A 19,070-nucleotide genomic window follows, 5' to 3' on the forward strand; every position below is an offset into this window, starting at 1 on the left:
AATTAATAAAATGATGGTTGATGTGAATATTATATAAATAATAATATGTAAATAAAGAAAGAAAGTGAATTATTACATTAATGCATATTGATGTTTGTTTATTTGAAAAATTAGTGCACTTAATGTGAAATTGAGGTTGAGAAAAATATAAATAAATACAAACAAGAAAATGACACGATAAGAAGATGATTAACCAAAGTTTTGGCATATTACAAGAAATAGTGGTCGTAGGGGTGTAAGTGGTTTCAGTTTAAACCGCGAAACCGATAGAACCGAACCAAACCACAAAATGTGGTTTGGTTCGGTTTTGCAGTTTGGTTCGATTATTTTTTTAAGGAATCGTTTAGGTTCGGTTCGGTTTATGGTTTTACAAATTTAGGAATATATATTATGGATTAGGAAATAATGTTTTATTATTGTTTAAATTCTTCAACCAATTTTCTAGCTTAAATTATCAATTTTTGTGTGAATTATAGTGTTATATATGTTACTAAATTGTTATTAAGTTAATATTATATATGTTATTAGTTACTAAATTGTTTCCTAATGTCTTATGATTTGGAACATATTTTTCAACTTATGTGATATTGAGTTTGAAACTAACATATATCATATATTGTTATACATGTATTGTTACATGTGTTACTAATTATGAAATGGAAGGTTATAAATGCAACTATTGTATATTTTACTAATTGATATATATGTTACTAATCATGAATTGTATTGTTATATATGATTCATATTTTTTTATAATAATAGTAGTAATGTTATCCTTTTATGGATAAACAATATCTCTTGTTATACATTTTGAATTTTCAACTGATGCAAGATTTTTTACAAAAAAATAAATGAATAAACTGTGGAACCGAACCAAATCATTCAAGAGCGATTCGGTTCCGTTTGGTTCTTATAGTTAAATTTGTGGTTAATTAAACAGAACTGAATCATATGTTTTTGATCGGTTCGGTCACTAAAATGCACAAAAAACTGAACTGAACCAAATTTTTATACCCGTGAGTGGTCAAACAAGTTACAATAAAATGAAAGTGTCCTACTATAATATATAAATTTATGATGGTAACAATTGATGAAACTCAAATGTGACTAAGTCTAAATAATTTATTATATAGATCAAAATTGTTATAAACAATAAGATAATAGAAAAAGATGTATATATTAATAATGTATGAGTTTTATATATTGTCATTGTATCATTCACTGTTTAAATTTAATTATCTTTAACTATTGAAAAAAGTAATAATATAAATAAATGATAGATGATGTAATGACTGTATATAAGTTTTTATACTTACTATACATATGAATTACACTTAAAATTAAAATAATAATAATTCAAATAATAACTAACAAATTAAACATAAAATATAAATAAATTTAAATAAAATGAAAAAAACTGAATCTAAATAAGATAATCTCCTATCAATATAAATATAGGCCCACCACCACCCCATAATAAATACAAGCTAACCAGAAAATGATGTCATCATGCGTAGAACGGTATAAGAAAAGGACAGAAAAATGAAAAGTAGTGGTGGTGCATAATTCGTGCGTAGAAGAAGGATGGGACAGTAATAAATGGCGCGTGAAACGGAAGCAGAAATTACGTTACGTGGTAGACCCTCCACCAAAAGAGTAAAAATCTCAAAAACCTTTTACTATTTTCTCTTCTTTGTCAATTCATTCATCACTTGAGTTAAGTTCTACAGAGTGAGAAGTACTTGCTTCTCTCCCTCCCTCTCTCTCTAACCCTTTCTTCTTCCTTTGATTCACTCAGTTCAACACCGAATCATTCATGGTTTCCAAATCCACCGACTCTGCTCCCAAACCTTGTGTCAGTTTCTCTTACAATTAATATCATCCTGATTCAACTTCCTTTCCTGATTTCTCGGAACCGTTGTCGCAATCATGTTTCTGAATTTGATTCTCGTGGCGATTACATAGAATTTTCTAATTTAATCGGATAATCACGAATTATCGATTATAATTTATCCATTTAGAAACTTTCTGTTCTTACATGGATAGCTCATAGCACAGTAATTGAGTAGGGTTTTCCGATTACTTTAATATTGAATTTTGGTTGTCTATAATTCCTGTTAAAAACGATTAATAGATGATAGATCCTCTGCTGCATCGCATGAGAATTGAACTTTATATACAAAGGATTTTGTTTTTGGACCTTTTTTTGTTAAGGTATTAAATTATGTTTTGTTCATTTTTTATGCAATAACTGTAGTAGTTTATTCTATAATATTGACAGAAACAGCATGGAGAGCCAGAAGAAGATGATGATGCTGTTAGAGACTTGTCAATCAAGATAAATCAGTTGAAAAAGCAAATTCAGGAAGAGAGAATTGTGTTCATTAAAGTAAGTTTGCAACTAGGAGGATACTCTTTTTTGGAATGGTTCAAGCTTTTTTTTGTTCTTTCAATGATTATGGAAGAAAATGACACTGACCTTTTAGTAACATTTACTGTTTTGTGCTAACTCAAATTTTGAGAACTGTTGGTTCAGTTTTTCTTTGACATTTTCCACTAAGAATTGGATACTGGCAGAGTTAAGGAACACATGTTCAAGACCCTTCCATTTCCTTTTGATTTTACATTATTTTTAAATTTTCTGATTTGTCTGGTTATATTTGTGCAACCTTTTGTATGAGTTTCCAACGATTGTTTTACCATAGAGTCATTCTCGGATACAACTTCATATTTTTTTGGTAAAAGGAAGAAATTATTGAGGTAAGAGTTATAAGAGTGAGGAGGATTAGGAATCATCCTTAACAAAAGAACAAAATGTGACACATTCATGAAGAAGGAGAAAATCAATGTAACAAAGCTTCCCAATCCCCCTACATGTTTGTTAGAGAAACCCCATAAAAAGGCCATGAGCTTTGCACCAAATCAAATGGTGTACTAAATCTTATCCTAAATCAAACGGCGTACTAAATCCTTGAAAACGAGAGCTTCACTCTATAACCAAATACGCCATATTGTACCATGGATTGCACATTGACATAAAAGTTGATCTCTTTTCTTATATCAAAACCATGAAAGTTAGCCATAGAAAATTGGTTCAGGAGGAAAGTAGGATGCACCCAACATTCACAGAAAATTCCGAATAAAGAGACCATAATTCATAAAGGAATGTCAGCAAAACAATGTACAAATAGGTGAGCTATAAATTCGAAGCAAGCATTGCATATAACACACATTAGGGGAAAGGGCTTTAGGTGGCCTATGAACCTGCAACATGCCATTAGTATTAATTCTGAAAGTACTGAAATACAAAAAAAGACTCTGCCTTAGAGGGAGCTTTGAATTTCAAAAAGGATTTGTCGGGAAGAAAAATATTCCTAATCAAAGATTGATTAGTGATTTCAGTTTATTTTTTGAAATACTGAAGGTTGAGATGGCTTCTTTTTGTACACCTCGCTAGTCAGCTTGCAAATAATGTTGATTATATTTCTGTAGGAGAAAATTCAGAAGAATGAGCACAAACTACAATGTCATATTTCTGGGGTCACTTCAGCAACATCAAGACTTTACTCTTCGCAGACGGAGGAAAATAGGTCAATTCCATTGCTTTCTTCACGAATTGACCATCCTTTATGTAAAGTCAGTGGTTCCTCTCAGGGTTCAGGAGACAATGACCACAACAATCAAGATATATTAGCTACAACAAGTATCAAGATTCCATACATCGAAAGATTACCACCGTATACATCTTGGATTTTTTTGGACAGGTTAGTTTGACTTTTAAATATTTTAATTTCCTGTTCTGCCATTCCTGATGTGCAATTATTTTCCTAAGTGAAACTACCTGCTTCTTGATTTGTATTCCATTTTAAAATAGAAACTTAGATTTAATAACTTAATGGTCAGTTACACGTGCAGATTTGTTTATGTATTTTCTGCTATTTCAAAATCTTTCACATGCAACAGAAATCAGAGAATGGCTGAAGATCAGTCAGTTGTTGGAAGACGACGTATCTACTATGATCAACATGGAAGTGAAGCACTGATATGTAGTGACAGTGAGGAAGAGTTGATAGAATCTGAGGAAGAAAAACATGAGTTTTCTGAGGCTGAAGACCGCGTTCTATGGTAAGTTAAAATGGAGATGATACAGTTGCATGTAGAAGGTCCATTCATTTGTGAAGAAAGGTCCAGTGAGAAAGAACAATAGATCTTGATTGCAACATATGTGGTTGGTTATTTGAATCCTTAGATAACATTTCTAATTGATGAGTGACATAGATGCTTTGTTACTCAAATGGTTTTCCATGCTGCTCAAGTATTCAGGAAGTAAGACATGTATGTTGACAACACAAGATGTTTAAGCTAAGCATTTTAAAACGCATAGGCCATAATTTCTATCATTGTTCAGATATCCTAAGTTACTCCATTCTAAAATTACTGTCTTGACTCTTGAATCTACTAGGATGGCGTTTGAGGAACATGGGTTAAATGAGGAGGTATTGAATATTGTTAGCCAGTTTGTTGGTGGCACCAGTTTAGAAATTCAGGTGATCTAGAAAAACTTATTGACACTTATACTTGATGATTATTAATCTTCATTAATTATTGAAAAATAAATTTTGTACTGGGGATTTATCGTGAGAACCCATTTTTATTCTTGCCAGAAATTGTTTTCGTGTATGCAGGAAAGGTACAAAAGTATCAAGGAAAAGAATATTAGTAGGTTGGACCAACATTCAGAAGGCTCAAGAGAATATGAATCTCCCGTTGGCATATGTTTGGGGGGAAACCTGAGTGCTGCATTAGATTCTTTTGATAATCTCTTCTGTCGTCGGTGCCTGGTATGTACTAAAATACTATATCATTATCTTTTTAGCATTCTTATCGTCATCATCATAGTATCAAATATGATATTTAATATCTTGTGCATCTTGGTTTTCTGCTTTCCTACAACAGGTTTTTGACTGTCGTCTGCATGGCTGTTCTCAACCCTTGATATATCCTGTAAGGAACAGTGGCCTATGTTATTTTCAACTTAATCTGAAGTTTACTTCATCCATGAAGTTAATTTGATGGTTTACTTCAGTGTGAAAAGCTAACAGTTTGGTCCGAGCCTGAAGTTGACAGGAAACCATGCAGTGATCAGTGTTACCTTCAGGTATTCTTCTTATTTATCTGAAATTTAAGTACTTTTTTTTGGTACTTTGGTGCAGGAAAGAATAGATTTTTTACTTGATTTCTATTTCAAAATAGATCAAAATGAGTTTTGTCAAAAAAAATTCTTCTTCTGCTGGTATTCTGTTTGGGTTGGTTTTGTTGACTGCTGGATCAGTATACAATATTATGGTAGCATTTCTACACTGTTTTGTTAGTTGTATTGAAAGTAATTATAGTAAAAATATTTGAGAGCTATATAGCCTTATTAAGACATGCTTTCGACTTCATATATGATGAGTGATTCCATGGCTTTTGCAACCAGTTATAATAACACCTCATTAACGTTTCTTATATGTTTCGTGGGAAAAAGTGCAATACTTCGCCATTTCATTTGCATGCAGTTAAATGTTGTCAAAAGTTTTTCAGATGATTGAACTCCTGTATCTTTTCAGGATAAGAAAACTACAATTATGAAAGAGACAGATCAGGTAATGGCACCCTATAGTGCAGAGGAACCTGGAAATCAAAGTATTACACACCCTCCAACAGAAGTTAATTGTCGTGGAGAGCTCAATTTAAATGTTCCTGTCTCAGAAAGTATGGGGAAACATAAAGTCACTGATCAGTCAGACAGAGCTCTATGTGACTCGACATTGTCTTCTGATGATTCTCAGAATTCTTGTAAAAAGCTGAAAAGAATCTCTAATGATGCAGTTACTGCAATCAATAATTCTAGTGAGAACCTAAGTTTGGGTGCATTTCATGAAAGTAAACTCACAATTGCATGTGTAACTCTAGACAAATCTGTTGAACATACTCCAAATAAGTTAACTGTTTCTTCTAGCATTTGCCATGGTGATCATGGCAAAAGTATCGGGGACAGACCAAAAGATGTCACAAATGAGACAGAATTGAAGTTGTTGTCCAATTCAATGGAACTAAATCTCACTCATTGGAAACCTCTAGAGAAAGAATTATACTTGAAGGGAGTAGAAATGTTTGGCAGAAACAGGTATGAAGCTTTCTGTGTTTCAACTCACACTATGATGTCGAGAAATTATAGGACTGCAACAAATTTAGTCTGAAGTGTGAGTGCTAACTTTCTCGTGCTTAGTGTGTGTTTTGTGCTGCCAATTTTGCACACTGTCTAAATCCTTTTTTTCCTGCATTGAAAGTGGCTCTCTTTTTGTCCACAAATCCTACAAACCCATCTTCAACCTTTAGTTTCAATTGCATTTATTTAATCTTCTTGAAGACATGTGCAGTTATGGGTAAAGAAACACTAAGCTGGAAGGATTTTGTAAATTTTGATTGCACTTACCCTATGCTTTCTCAACTGAGCTATTAAGTGCTTTTCATGTCTTGTGAGTGGTGAGTTTTCTTACAATCTTGTTCCCAAAGAAATTAATGTCAACTTGACCCCCCTCCTCCAAAAAAATAGGAAATGATAGAGGTAGAGAAAAATGAAGACTATATATGCTGCTGAGAGGGAACCATATAACATGTCACGCTTGTACTTATACATTTGTAAATATTCTTCTTTCTGGTGCAAATCATTGGATTATGCTATCAGTAATAACACTTGAAGTTGAATGTTTGTTGTATGACTTGGGCCTGACACTGACCTGGTCAAAACGCGAGGCCATCAGGTAATCGCTCTAACCAATGGTGAAGCATTCAAACCGGAAAACCCAGACAAGTTTTTTTATTGAGAATACCATATGAGAAAAATACCTCATAAAAAATATAATGTGATGTAATCAAACTAAAAGTGATAATTGTGCAGCATCATGTTTGAGAAATAGATTGAATACATGATTATATAAATTGAAAAATAAAGAACATAATAAAAATACTGTTTAGTGGCATAATGCACTTAATCACAAGGGTTTTTTGTGTACCAAGTTCAAATCCTACAATTAGGCAATTTAAAAGTTTATATATCTTAAAACCCGGGCAAATGGATTTTCCGGGTTTGATTGAGTCAATATGAAAACCCACAATGGATAAGAATCGGACCTGTTCAAATTGTGGGTCACGGGTTCCCCAGTTCAACTGGCTGGATCGGTCTAGGTAAAACAACTATGGTTCTTCTGGAAGTTGATTTTCTTTCAACTGTGAGTAATATGCAACTATTGAAATGCATGAATTTGAAACCTCTTTGTAGTTAACTATCCCAATTGTGACTATTTGTCCATAAAGAAAACTAAAGTAAAGTTCCTACTTTCTTTTGTTGAGTGTTTAAGCAGAGCTCATTTTCAAGTTATAAATATCGTATTGATCTAATTTTGTTTAGTTTGTGTTCATGTCTTGTGCAACTCGTTCTGCAGTTGCCTCATAGCAAGGAACTTACTTTCTGGCTTGAAGACTTGCATAGAAGTAGCTAGTTACATGCAAGCTGGTGGAAAGTCCATGCCCCCTGGATCCATCGTTGCACCAAGTTCAATCATGGGCGACAAAGGAAAAATTGATGGAGTGTGCACAGTGAGAATTATATGCTTATGGCTTACCCAATCCAGTCTTCTTTCTGTCTTCTCTTATTGTCTTTTTGTTATTTTCTTTTGGGGTGTGGCGGGCCTTCATGAAGATAGAAAATAAAATTTTCCATACGTAATGTATTGTATGTACTAAAAATCTCCGCCTAGTGGGACAAGGCTTAGTTGTTGTAATCACCAAAAGGTTATGACCAAATTTATTAAGGAAAAATAACTTATTTAACCAACATTATCATATACCAAATTTCTTGGCTTCATTAGAATTGGTATCTCCAATTCCATCATCTAGTACATCAAACTTTACGAAATAAGAATTGTTGTCTTTGATTGTCGGATTTTTCTAGCACTTCATTATTAGTTGTCTTATTAATAAAGTGTTTCTTGATTGTACATGCAAAGGGATCGAGTTACTTTTTCTAATATGTGTATATTATTTTCTTCTTTCTTACCTCTATAGTTTCATTGTAGCGTTGAGAAGATTCCTTATCCTGTTTTCTATTATTTTCATATTTCTTCACTTGAATTTATTATGCAATTTTTTGTTCTGAGTTCTTACAACTTCTACAATCTTATGAGTACCCTGCTACTTAGATGCCAAAAACTTGCTTTTGAATCTGACATTAAATTTTAGGACCAAGAGATACCATCAAGATCACGGATGCTGAGGAAAAAGGGCAAAACAAGAAAGTTTAAATATTCTTGGAAGTCTGCTGGCCACCCATCAATATGGAAAAGAGTTGCTGATGGGAAGAACCAATCATGCCAGCAGTATACACCATGTGGATGTCAGCCAATGTGTGGAAAGGAATGCCCTTGTGTTAATGCTGGAACTTGTTGTGAAAAATATTGTGGGTATGTCTATTTTCATTTATGTAACTTTTTGAGTAATGGAATAGAAGAGAAAATTGCAGGAAATTTCATTGTTGATCTCTTTTAATTGTCTATGGTTACTTGGCTAGCTAAGTCTTTGAACTCATACAACAATAGTAAAACACCTTTTTCAGAGTGACAAGAGATATGTACAATATAACTGTTAACATGAAGCTACTTCTTCAAATGAATTTCTCCATGTTCGGCAAAGCACCTGTAAAATACATTTTCCTTTATTCAACATGATTTTGAACTATTCATATAGACTTGGATAATGTAATTGTTAACAAATTATGCATTAACTTTTCTATCTTCAGTTGTTCGAAGAGCTGCAAAAACCGGTTCAGAGGGTGCCATTGTGCCAAGAGTCAGTGCAGAAGTCGACAATGCCCATGCTTTGCTGCTGGACGTGAATGTGACCCAGATGTATGTCGAAATTGCTGGGTTAGGTAACGTGTCTCAACTGTTTTTACGGTGAACTTGATTTTATGCCTCCTAGGTTTTTTGAATTTACATGTATCAGTTCTAATACCTCACCTGATTGAGAAGGTGATAATATTTTTATCTCAATAATTTAGTAGTATCTGCCCTTTTTGACTTTTTAGGTTGATAATGGCAAACCTTTGCAATTTTTTCTTGTTTCCCTGATCTCATATATGCTTATCTTTGCTGAATTGAGAAAGCAAAGTTACATTTCTGTAATCATTTAATTTATTTCCAGTTTAGATAATTATTATGGCTTCAGAAAATCTTAATTTGGTCAAATGATAGTCAGCTAAGTGTATCAAAGTTTCATCAAAAGAGTAGGATTTTCCAAATATTAATCTTTAGCAGCTATGGTTCAAAGAAAAAATTATCAACAAAAATATACTTCATTGTGAGATTATTGAAGATGATCTTCGGGTATTTTTGTATTGCACCCTATTAAAAACAAAAGGGTTGAACGGTTTAAACGTGTCACGTTCTCGTGGCTGTGATTCATCAGTAAAAATCTACAAAATGTGACCTTCCACACTGCCGTAGTCTCTGACATCAGGGTCTGGCAAGATGGCATATATCTTTTACAGCTATGAATGACTGGGTTTGAGATGAAATTTCCATTTTCTTCTGTAAAGTTAAATCTTCCTTTCAGTTCTCAAATCTGTCTAGAATTAATTTCAATTTTTATTGAATTATATTGATTAAAAAAGAAGAAAACTCCAGAAACAATGAATTGATAACTCTCTACTTACCCTCTTCTAGTTTGACACTACTTGAATTCCCTTTAGTGTATCGGTTGAAACTTTAATCAACATTGTATGTTATTCTAAATTTTATATTCTCTCTACAGTTGCGGGGATGGTTCATTAGGGGAGCCACCTCGGCGTGGAGAAGGTCAATGTGGAAATATGAGGCTTCTTTTAAGGCAACAACAGAGGGTTAGTAGTTCTGGGTCTGATATTTAACAAGTTAACATTATCTGCATTTAATTCTCATGAATCATAATCATGAATGCATACTGCACACATCTGTGTCTCAAACTGTTCTTTTTTCTGTCTGTCAGATTCTTTTGGCAAAGTCTGATGTTGCTGGGTGGGGAGCTTTCTTGAAGGTTGACATTCATGGACTTGTCTGTTTTATAATGATGTTAGCTTGTTTATCTCACTAATTGATGATGACATTTCAGAACCCAGTTAACAAAAATGATTACCTAGGAGAGTACACAGGGGAACTAATCTCCCACCGAGAAGCAGACAAACGTGGGAAAATTTATGATCGTGCAAACTCTTCTTTCCTTTTTGACTTGAATGATCAGGTAAGTGTCTCACATCATCTGCATTTTCTCTCGACTTGGGCCCCCACTAGATTCTTTTCCGATTGATTTGAGCTTCCTTGTAATTTATAAGGTGATCATATATCGTTTAATTATATAGGGATTTTAAAGTTTTATCTGTTTGTTCGCAGTACGTTCTTGATGCTTATCGCAAAGGAGACAAGTTGAAATTTGCAAACCACTCATCAAACCCCAACTGCTATGCAAAGGTGAGTTCACAAACTTATGATTTTGGGAGCTCTAAAAGTTACGTTTTGGGCTCAGGAACTTGAATTTGATCTTTGAATTGTCACAATGATTGGCCTCTTGTACTGGTTGCATAGGTAATGCTGGTTGCTGGAGATCATCGAGTAGGCATCTTTGCCAAGGAACATATTGATGCTAGCGAGGAGCTCTTCTATGATTATTGCTATGGTCCAGATCAAGCACCGCCATGGGCTCGTAAACCCGAGGGTTCCAAGAGAGATGAATCATCAGTTTCTCAAGGGAGAGCAAAGAAACACCAGTCTCATTGATTAGTCATGGCTAAGGTCCAGGATGCACAAATGTTTGGCTTCTGGCATTACATTCTCTCCAAAGACAAACTTGTGACATCCGATGGGAAAAGGATCCAACTATGATGAGGAAGAAAACTAACAATTGTTATGCATATTATGCCTAGAACTGGTATGATACAGTCAAACAATTAAATGGGCAATAGATGAAGCAAAGGACAATAAGCTATAATTACCTAGATGTTTGGATATTAATGCTATGCATTATGGTTAGTCTGGCATTTTATGTTACATATTTTCATGAATAAGATATGAATGTTCTTACTAGGAATAAGATATAAATGTTTGGATATAAATGTTATTTTGGATATTCGACACTGATATGTGGATTTTGTAATTGGAATGGGAAGTTTGAAGTACATTAATTATTATCACAAATCAAACACACATTCAACTTCTAAATCATGAAAAACTGAACCAATCAGAAACTTGGATAGTAGTAGTGTGTTTGATGGCGTCTGACAAATTACCATGAAAGGCGACAGTCATAGAGCTACAACAGTTGCAATTAGCCAGTTACGATACAGATGCTTGGTTGTGATGAGCATTTAATTTGCAGCTTCTGGCTTCTAAAACCAAGGAACTTTGGCCTAATGGATTTGCTCATCACATTGAAAAGTTGCACTTGTACATCACTTAGCTATCTCTGCATGATTTTCTAATCTACCAGCAGCTTCACGTCCTCAGTGATCCCACTAATACTCACATCACTCCAACACACCTTGTGAAAATTAAACAATTGGATTAGTCAATGACTCGTAGGCCACAAAGTTTGTCATTATCACTTTTCAGTTGACAGAGTTCCTTCACAGATGCAATCTCAACATCGAAGTCCATATGATCATATGTATTAATTTCTGAGACATAATCTACACGAGTGGTGGAAGGTCAATACCGGTAAGAATATCATGGACCATTTCAATTGAAGGCATAAAAGTGATGTACAAGTCGTGCAATACCGGTATGAATCGCAATAAACAATTGTTGAGAACTCTGGTGAATACGGATACCTTTAAGCAATTAAAGTATAGCTGAGGAAGGAGATAGTGGCACGGACCAAGGCCTACAAACTGGGGGGTAAGACTACTGAGTTAGAGGAAATCAAGGACTTGGGATCACTGTACACGCAAACAACATAAATTTAGGAATAGTTGAATATTTGACTTAGTTAATATTGGCTTTCATATGTCATACTGTGTAGTGATGGACTTGCTTGGTACATGTAGCAATCCCTTTGCACATTATACCCCCACACAATTCTCTTTTGTTAACATGGTTTTGCATGAAGGTTTATATACCTCCAAAGTAAAATATACCATTACAAGTAATAATAAATTCAATATCTAATATTCATTAAAATTTTAGTCTATATATCTTTATTTATATTAACATTAATATGTAATAACAAGATTATTAAATAAAGAATGAGTTGAGATATGAAAATGCTACTATATTTAATATTTTATGATTATCTCTACTTATAATTTTTTTATCTAACCAATACCCTCCGATAAATCACTTGTCAAAGAATCAATGATGATTTTAATATTTATTGTTAATATATAGTTTAAGATTATTATATCATATATCATCCATGAATAAAAATAGATCATGCGTTAATACTTTTGATAATATAAAAAACTATATATATATATATTAGAATAAGAAAAGTAGTTATTAAGGGTTTGTTTGGGAGTTAAATTTTTTAGAGAAACGAAGAAAATGAGAAAGCTTAGAGCAATGAAATACCCTTATAAGATATTCTCAAACCTTCATTAAATCTAACTCACAAACAGTGTTAGTTTGGGAGTTAGATTAGATTTTGGAGGGGAAAGAAAGAAAATGAAAGTTGAAAAGGCTTAACAGTCATGAAATACACTTGTGTAATGAATCACAAACCTTCTCCTCCAAAATCCAATTACCAAACTAACAGAACATTTGGCATAATATGTTTAAAAAGAAAATGTAGGGTTGCAGCAAGAGTGATTACTGTACTAAATTTAAGTGAGCCCAAATGAAATTATAGTTGGGCTGTAAGGGCCCATGACGAGCCTTAGCATCAGTACATCATTGTCTGTTCCCGAACTTCATTCACGACTTCGTCTCCGCCTCGCATCTCTTTCTCTCTCTCAGGTGAGTCCTCTCATGGATCCTGTAACATAAAACCATGCACTCTTTTCATTCTTTATTTATCTTCTTCCTTATTTTATATTCATTTCTTAACGCTGATTAATTCCCTTTCCTATTGTGACAATAAACTCATTCAATATTATTGTTCATTTTGTTGATCTGTTTCATATACCATACAATTTCGGAGAAAAAAATGAAATCGTTGATTATTGGGAATTGAGATTTCAGTTGGAAAACGTTGATCGTTTGACGTAAAATTGGTGATTATTATTATCAAATCTGGTTAGAGGGAAATTATAGAAGCATAATTTTTCTTTTCTTTTTCTATTTTTTGGTGAAATAATCCATGTGCTAGTTTTCTGTTTATGTTTTGGGTTGTGCTTTTGTGGTTTTTATAAGCTTATCTTTGACGCGAACTTTATTTCACAGAAAGTTTAGTTAACCAAAAGAAGCTAATTGGTGAGTTGATGTATATGAACTCATGGATAATGCTTGTTTTGAGAACACATAGCTATAACTGTTGTTACGATGTAGTTGTTGTACTAGTGTTTGTCTCATTGACATTATTCCAGTGCAATTGCCACCATGTATGATTTGTTTGACGGTGGGGTGCAGTTTGGTACATGAGTGAAACTAGGGGTTAATTTTTCATGGATCAATTTTATATTAAACCTCATCTAACAATCCCTGAATTATTCGCCTCTGATTTTAAGGGTTTATCGAACTGACATGGTGGTGAATGAGAGGCAACGGCTCTGGTGTTCCTCTCTTTCTTTTGTAGAGAGAAACCTCCAACAAGAAATTAAATCTCTCCTTTTCTTCTCTTTTTGCTCCCTTTTTCCCTTCATTTTGCTCAATGCAAAAACATGATGTATGATACAGTATTATGGCGTTGTTCAATCCATGTAGCCGACCCCACCTAGTGAGATAAATGATTGGTTGTTGTTGTTCTTCAATCCAAATATACTGATAGATTGGTGATTCTGTTTTGGACCATACCCATGTTTTATTTTTGAAGTTTTTCTAAAACCATTGTTCTGTAACTTGTAGATTTTACGAGCTTGAAGATAAAGAAGGAAATGTCTGGTCCTAGGATTGCTCATGCTACCTTGAAGGGACCAAGTGTTGTGAAGGAGTTACTTATTGGAATAACACTGGGTTTAGCTGCTGGTGGTATCTGGAAGATGCATCACTGGAATGAACAGAGAAAGGTTAGGACCTTTTATGATCTTCTGGAAAAGGGTGAGATTAGTGTTATTGCAGAAGAAGAGTAAATTTTTTATTGCTTGGTGCCTATGCTGGCCATCTTTATTGGCCTTTTTTTTCCTGCTATATTCATATGGCTCTTGAAATGTAAATGAGCCTACTTTATGATTCAAAATAATAAGTTTACTTGATATTGAGTTTTGACAAGTTTTGGTAATTGGCTTAGAATAAACCTTATATTATCATTACTTTTGTAACGAATTCTTACTAGAACTGTAAGCTCATTTATGAATGTTACTCTGTTCAATGTGATAGCTTTGGTACTTTGTAAACATGTCATAACTGTGAAATTGAAAACAAACGCTGAAAGATTAAAAACATTGCCTAGGCTAAGGTGATAAAGTTTTATTACTAAAAATCGGGAGAAAATGTTACTACTATTATTGTCTGAATGCATAGCTTTACGTTTTTTTGTTGCAAGAATGTGATTTTAAAAAAATTGTAATTGTAATATAATATTAAGCCAAAAAAATTCTGCGTAGTTAGTCTATGTTCACATTGAAGCAACAAATACATAACAGTTGGGTATCACATTTTTTAACTATTTTGTTTGTATTATTCATGGCACATATAACAGGGAACATATTATTATACTTGTTGAAAAAAATGTATCTAATTTAAAAGTTTAATAATTAAGTAATCTTTTTATCAATCACACATGAATTAACATTCATTTTGGGACAATAAATGTGGTACGGATATGATAACATCTGTCAGGCCGAAATAAGAGACCACTTTGATAGGCAGATGATATTTTCACGTCCAAACAAACATTTTTATAAAAGAACATCAAAATATCAAGATTTTTATGACCAAATACTCCAGAACTTAGTTTTCAGGAGTCGAAATTCAAGTTATAACTAACAGCAACCATGAGTTCATGTGAAAACAAGAGCTAGAATGAAAAACATTTTTCTAACCCAAATATAAAAGAAGAAATATCTTGATATGGGTTCACGTGGAAGGTTGCAAATGGTTGCCACCAGATAAGAATTATGCGAACACTAATCTTCACCATGCTGGGTTATATATCTCTTCCCATCTTATAACTTAATCTCCACTCTAAATCCTTTCTTTACTACAACACCACAAATAAAAAGGGAAGAAAAATATAATGGCAACAATAGCTGGTATGAGCCTTTCAAGTTCTAGGGTACTTGTTAAGGGACCAAACTCATCACCTCAAAAGGTACAAGCCATGAAGTTCCCGTTGTTGTTCAAGCTTAACCAGATTTCTTTGGCTACACACGGGTCAGATCGGAAGGTAAACCTTATAGCCGTGCGTGCAGCACCAGACAGTATATCGGAGAAGGTGGAGGAGAGCATAAAGAATGCGGAGGAGGCATGCTCTGGAGACCCGGTCAGCGGAGAGTGTGTGGCTGCATGGGATGAGGTTGAGGAGCTGAGCGCCGCCGCGAGCCACGCCAGAGACAAGAAGAAGAACACTGACCCTCTGGATGCTTACTGCAAGGACAACCCTGAGACTGATGAGTGTCGCACTTATGACAATTGAGTATGAGACACAGTGATAATTGATATCAAAGTTTCATGTTTCTTAGCGTTTCTTGAATGTTAAGATACCTACAGTCCTACACCATGTATAAATCTATATGTATCTGGGCATAATCCATAATCTATAGCATATGATATGACATATCTTAAGAAGTGAACCAGACGTTATTATAGGTTCATTTGCTCATGGTGACTTCTCTTTAAATTATAGTTATTTTATTATTGAGAAGTGTAAATTTATTTTATACATTTCAAGATCAAGGAGTTTGAATTTAGTCTTATGATGCCTAATCCCAGAGGATAAGATGCACGCATGAAGTTAATTAATTGAAATCATGGAAGATGGATTTAGGACATCCACAATTTTGTAGAAGGGAAATGATGACTTTGACACAAAGGGAGTAAAAATATAAATATATTGGTCTAATGGTGTAAGGGATCAAAAGGTCAAGGGTATGATTTATATGAGCGACACTTGTTAGATGAGACAATTATGCACTCTGAAAAAGATTAGTTTTTTACCCATAAAAAGTAAGAGTATACCTTTGATAGTACAAAAAAATAAAAATAAGAGTAAATTATACTAACAACCCTTGAATTTTACTAAAATTATATCAATTTTTTTCTACATCTACACAAACTCTCCTAAATTTTATACTTTCATTACAATGATCCTTCATGTATGAGAAATAAGTGTAATTTTTAAACAAACAATGTGATAAATGCAATTAAATAAAATAAAACATGATATATTATGGAGATGACAAGTGCAGATAATATATAAATTAATGTATCTTCATTATGTTTTGTTACAAATGCATCAACAATTCTAAAGATATATTCTTTAAATCGTTCTTATATTATATCGTAACAAACCAAAAATAATAAAGAGGTATTAACTCATATATTATTTAAACTTGTCTCCACAATATAGCATGTTTTGTTTAATTTAATTGCAATTATCACATTTTCTATTTAAAAGATTGCATTTATTTCTCGTGCACGAGTGGTCACTGCAATGAAAGTATAAAAAAATAGGAATTCACGTAGGTGTAAAAAATAAGGGATAGTTTGTATAATTTCACTAAAACTCAGGAGATGTCAGTGTAATTTACTCTTGTTATAATCTCTCCACCATAATCACATCATCTTTATTGCTACTACACCCCATTATTGTCATCATCAACATATACACCATTGTTCACTTTGCAATCTCCACCGTCATCATGGCCATTAATGATATTACCATACACTGTTAAAATGAGAAAATGGTAGGAGGTATAGACTAATTTTCTTGATGAAACAAGAAAGAATGAGAAATGAATTAAAAATATTCTCATTATTGAATTGAATGAAAAAGTAAGTTAACATGACTTATTTATACAAAAGAAAAGAGGAAAAAGAAAGCTCGTAAAACAAACAACTAAAACAAACCTAACTAGCTAATTCTTAATTCCTAACCAACAATTATCTTCCAACAATTATCTTCCAAAAATAACCTCTAAAATATCTTTAATATTCCACTCAAGATGATGAGTGAACATTTTTAACTCTCAGCTTGTAATCTTGATTTGAAGCAATAATAATGTTTAATCACTCATGGCAGAAGCAATATCATCAAAACGCTTAATCATCTATGACAGAAGCTATATCTAAGCTTAACCACCATAGACAGGAGTTAATCATCTAATGCTTAAATATCCATGGCAGAAGTTATATATGAGCTTAACCACAATGAACAGAAGCAAACCAACCATTAATAATGAAAGAGAAAAGAAAAAACGGATCAGAATATCGATCCTAACATGCAGCTTCAATTAAATGAAAATATACTATAATGATGTTGTGTGTGTGAGAGGGGTAAGAAATAAAGTGTGAATGAAATGAGTATAATTGGTGGTAGGGTACATGCATCTATAAACTGAACAACATTCATGTGTTGAATCTTCCTCATGATATATACTTAATATGCAAACTGTTTCAGCATATCTGTACTTATGCATCCAAGCTTTAGAACCTTGATAGCAACATCTTGGCTTTCTGCTCCATAGGCAATAAAACATAGCATGCACAAAGATAAAGTTGAGATAACATTCTTGAAAGCATTGTAAGATGAAAGAAATATTTCTCCAATATATAGCACATGACCCGTATATGAGTTTCAATTCCTCCTATTTTGCTTTGCTGACCAGGTACATCATTATATATCTCTAGTGCTTTGTGAAGTAATCTTGAGTGCATATTCAAGTTCATTCATTGACTCATATATAGCTGAAACATTTGTAAAACCACTAGCAATCTCCTCATAAGGGACTTCAGGCATTGGATTCTCATAGATTCTAAATGCACTTTTGCTCGTTTCATAAGCAATCCAAGCATGAAGTTTTTCACTACTTTTTAGACCCTCGACAAGCTTGATTGGCTTCTTGCTGAAGATTTTTCCACTCCCTCTTGAACTACCAGACCTAGAAAAAAGAAGAACTTCATACCCACCATTAACAACATTAGCATTCCCATAAAGTGCCAAACTTGACTCAAATTTTGGATCTTTTCAAAACTTGAAGTCAGTATGAGGTTATCGCTTCTTGATCCTTGAATCATGATCTGGTGTATCTTCAACAAGACTAGCTAATAACAATGGCTCTTCTTCCTAACCAGCAAGAGCGTAGCAGTTTTGAATCTTGGATAATGAAAAAACTTCTAATTCCATAACCAGAGAGAGGAGGGAAGGAGATTGAAAACAATAACAATAAAAGAAGATGAAGGCATAAGTGGAAAGCATGATACCATGATAAATTGTAGGATGTATGAACTAATTTTCTTGATAAAATAAAAAAGAATGAGAAATGAATGAAAAATATTCTCATTATTGAATTGAATGAAAAAGTAAGTTACTCAACAAATCCTCTCACTCCACCACCATTAGACACATCACCTATGCTAGTCTAATTCTACTTACCTTGCATTAAATTTTATGATTTGATGAGGGTGAGGCTCTCCTATAAATACCCACCCCATTCTCTAATTTCTACACAAAAATTTCCTATACAAACTAAGGTAGTCTTTTATGTTTCTTCTTCATCTTCTTCTCATACTTCATAGAAAGTTATGAGTTTTTATTATGTTGTTCATAAAGTATAGTTTATATTTGTTTTTTTAAGTATTTTATGAAGGTATGACTAAAGGGGATGATAATAAAATCATGTGAACCTTTATGTAGTTTTTGACCTTTGTAAATCTTGAAATTTCTTCCTTGTTCTTAGATGGAAAAAC

At 33.3% G+C, this 19,070-nt stretch overlaps 3 protein-coding genes across 9 annotated transcripts; all 3 read left to right on the forward strand.

The window, feature by feature from the left end:
* LOC109346276 (histone-lysine N-methyltransferase EZA1) lies at positions 1,585-11,260 on the forward strand. 7 transcript variants are annotated; one of them, XR_002107502.1, is made up of 18 exons: positions 1,585-1,656; positions 2,282-2,389; positions 3,493-3,764; positions 3,964-4,125; positions 4,463-4,547; positions 4,686-4,841; positions 4,957-5,004; positions 5,087-5,158; positions 5,610-6,169; positions 7,488-7,641; positions 8,284-8,504; positions 8,840-8,971; positions 9,853-9,940; positions 10,066-10,113; positions 10,189-10,317; positions 10,467-10,544; positions 10,659-10,924; positions 10,963-11,260. XR_002107502.1 is itself a non-coding variant. In XM_019585749.1 (18 exons), the coding sequence occupies exons 1-17, from the start codon at positions 1,600-1,602 to the stop codon at positions 10,848-10,850; spliced, it is 2,562 nt and encodes an 853-aa protein (XP_019441294.1). In that variant the 5' UTR covers positions 1,585-1,599; the 3' UTR covers positions 10,851-10,892; positions 10,966-11,260. The 7 variants fall into 7 exon arrangements, 6 of the variants coding, with proteins under 6 accessions (XP_019441294.1, XP_019441293.1, XP_019441295.1 ...); XM_019585749.1 differs by having other exon boundaries at positions 10,659-10,892; positions 10,966-11,260; XM_019585748.1 differs by having other exon boundaries at positions 10,659-11,260.
* On the forward strand, positions 12,976-14,529 carry LOC109346279 (cytochrome c oxidase subunit 5C-2-like). The gene is made up of 3 exons (XM_019585756.1): positions 12,976-13,022; positions 14,070-14,411; positions 14,447-14,529. Exon 2 carries the CDS (start codon positions 14,099-14,101, stop codon positions 14,291-14,293), a length of 195 nt encoding a protein of 64 aa, XP_019441301.1. The 5' UTR covers positions 12,976-13,022; positions 14,070-14,098; the 3' UTR covers positions 14,294-14,411; positions 14,447-14,529.
* Positions 15,333-16,019, forward strand: LOC109346278 (calvin cycle protein CP12-2, chloroplastic-like). Its single transcript, XM_019585755.1, has one exon. The coding sequence runs from the start codon at positions 15,400-15,402 to the stop codon at positions 15,796-15,798; it is 399 nt and encodes a 132-aa protein (XP_019441300.1). The 5' UTR covers positions 15,333-15,399; the 3' UTR covers positions 15,799-16,019.

This window comes from Lupinus angustifolius, chromosome LG04 (genome assembly GCF_001865875.1).
Source record: "Lupinus angustifolius cultivar Tanjil chromosome LG04, LupAngTanjil_v1.0, whole genome shotgun sequence".
NCBI lineage: Eukaryota > Viridiplantae > Streptophyta > Magnoliopsida > Fabales > Fabaceae > Lupinus > Lupinus angustifolius.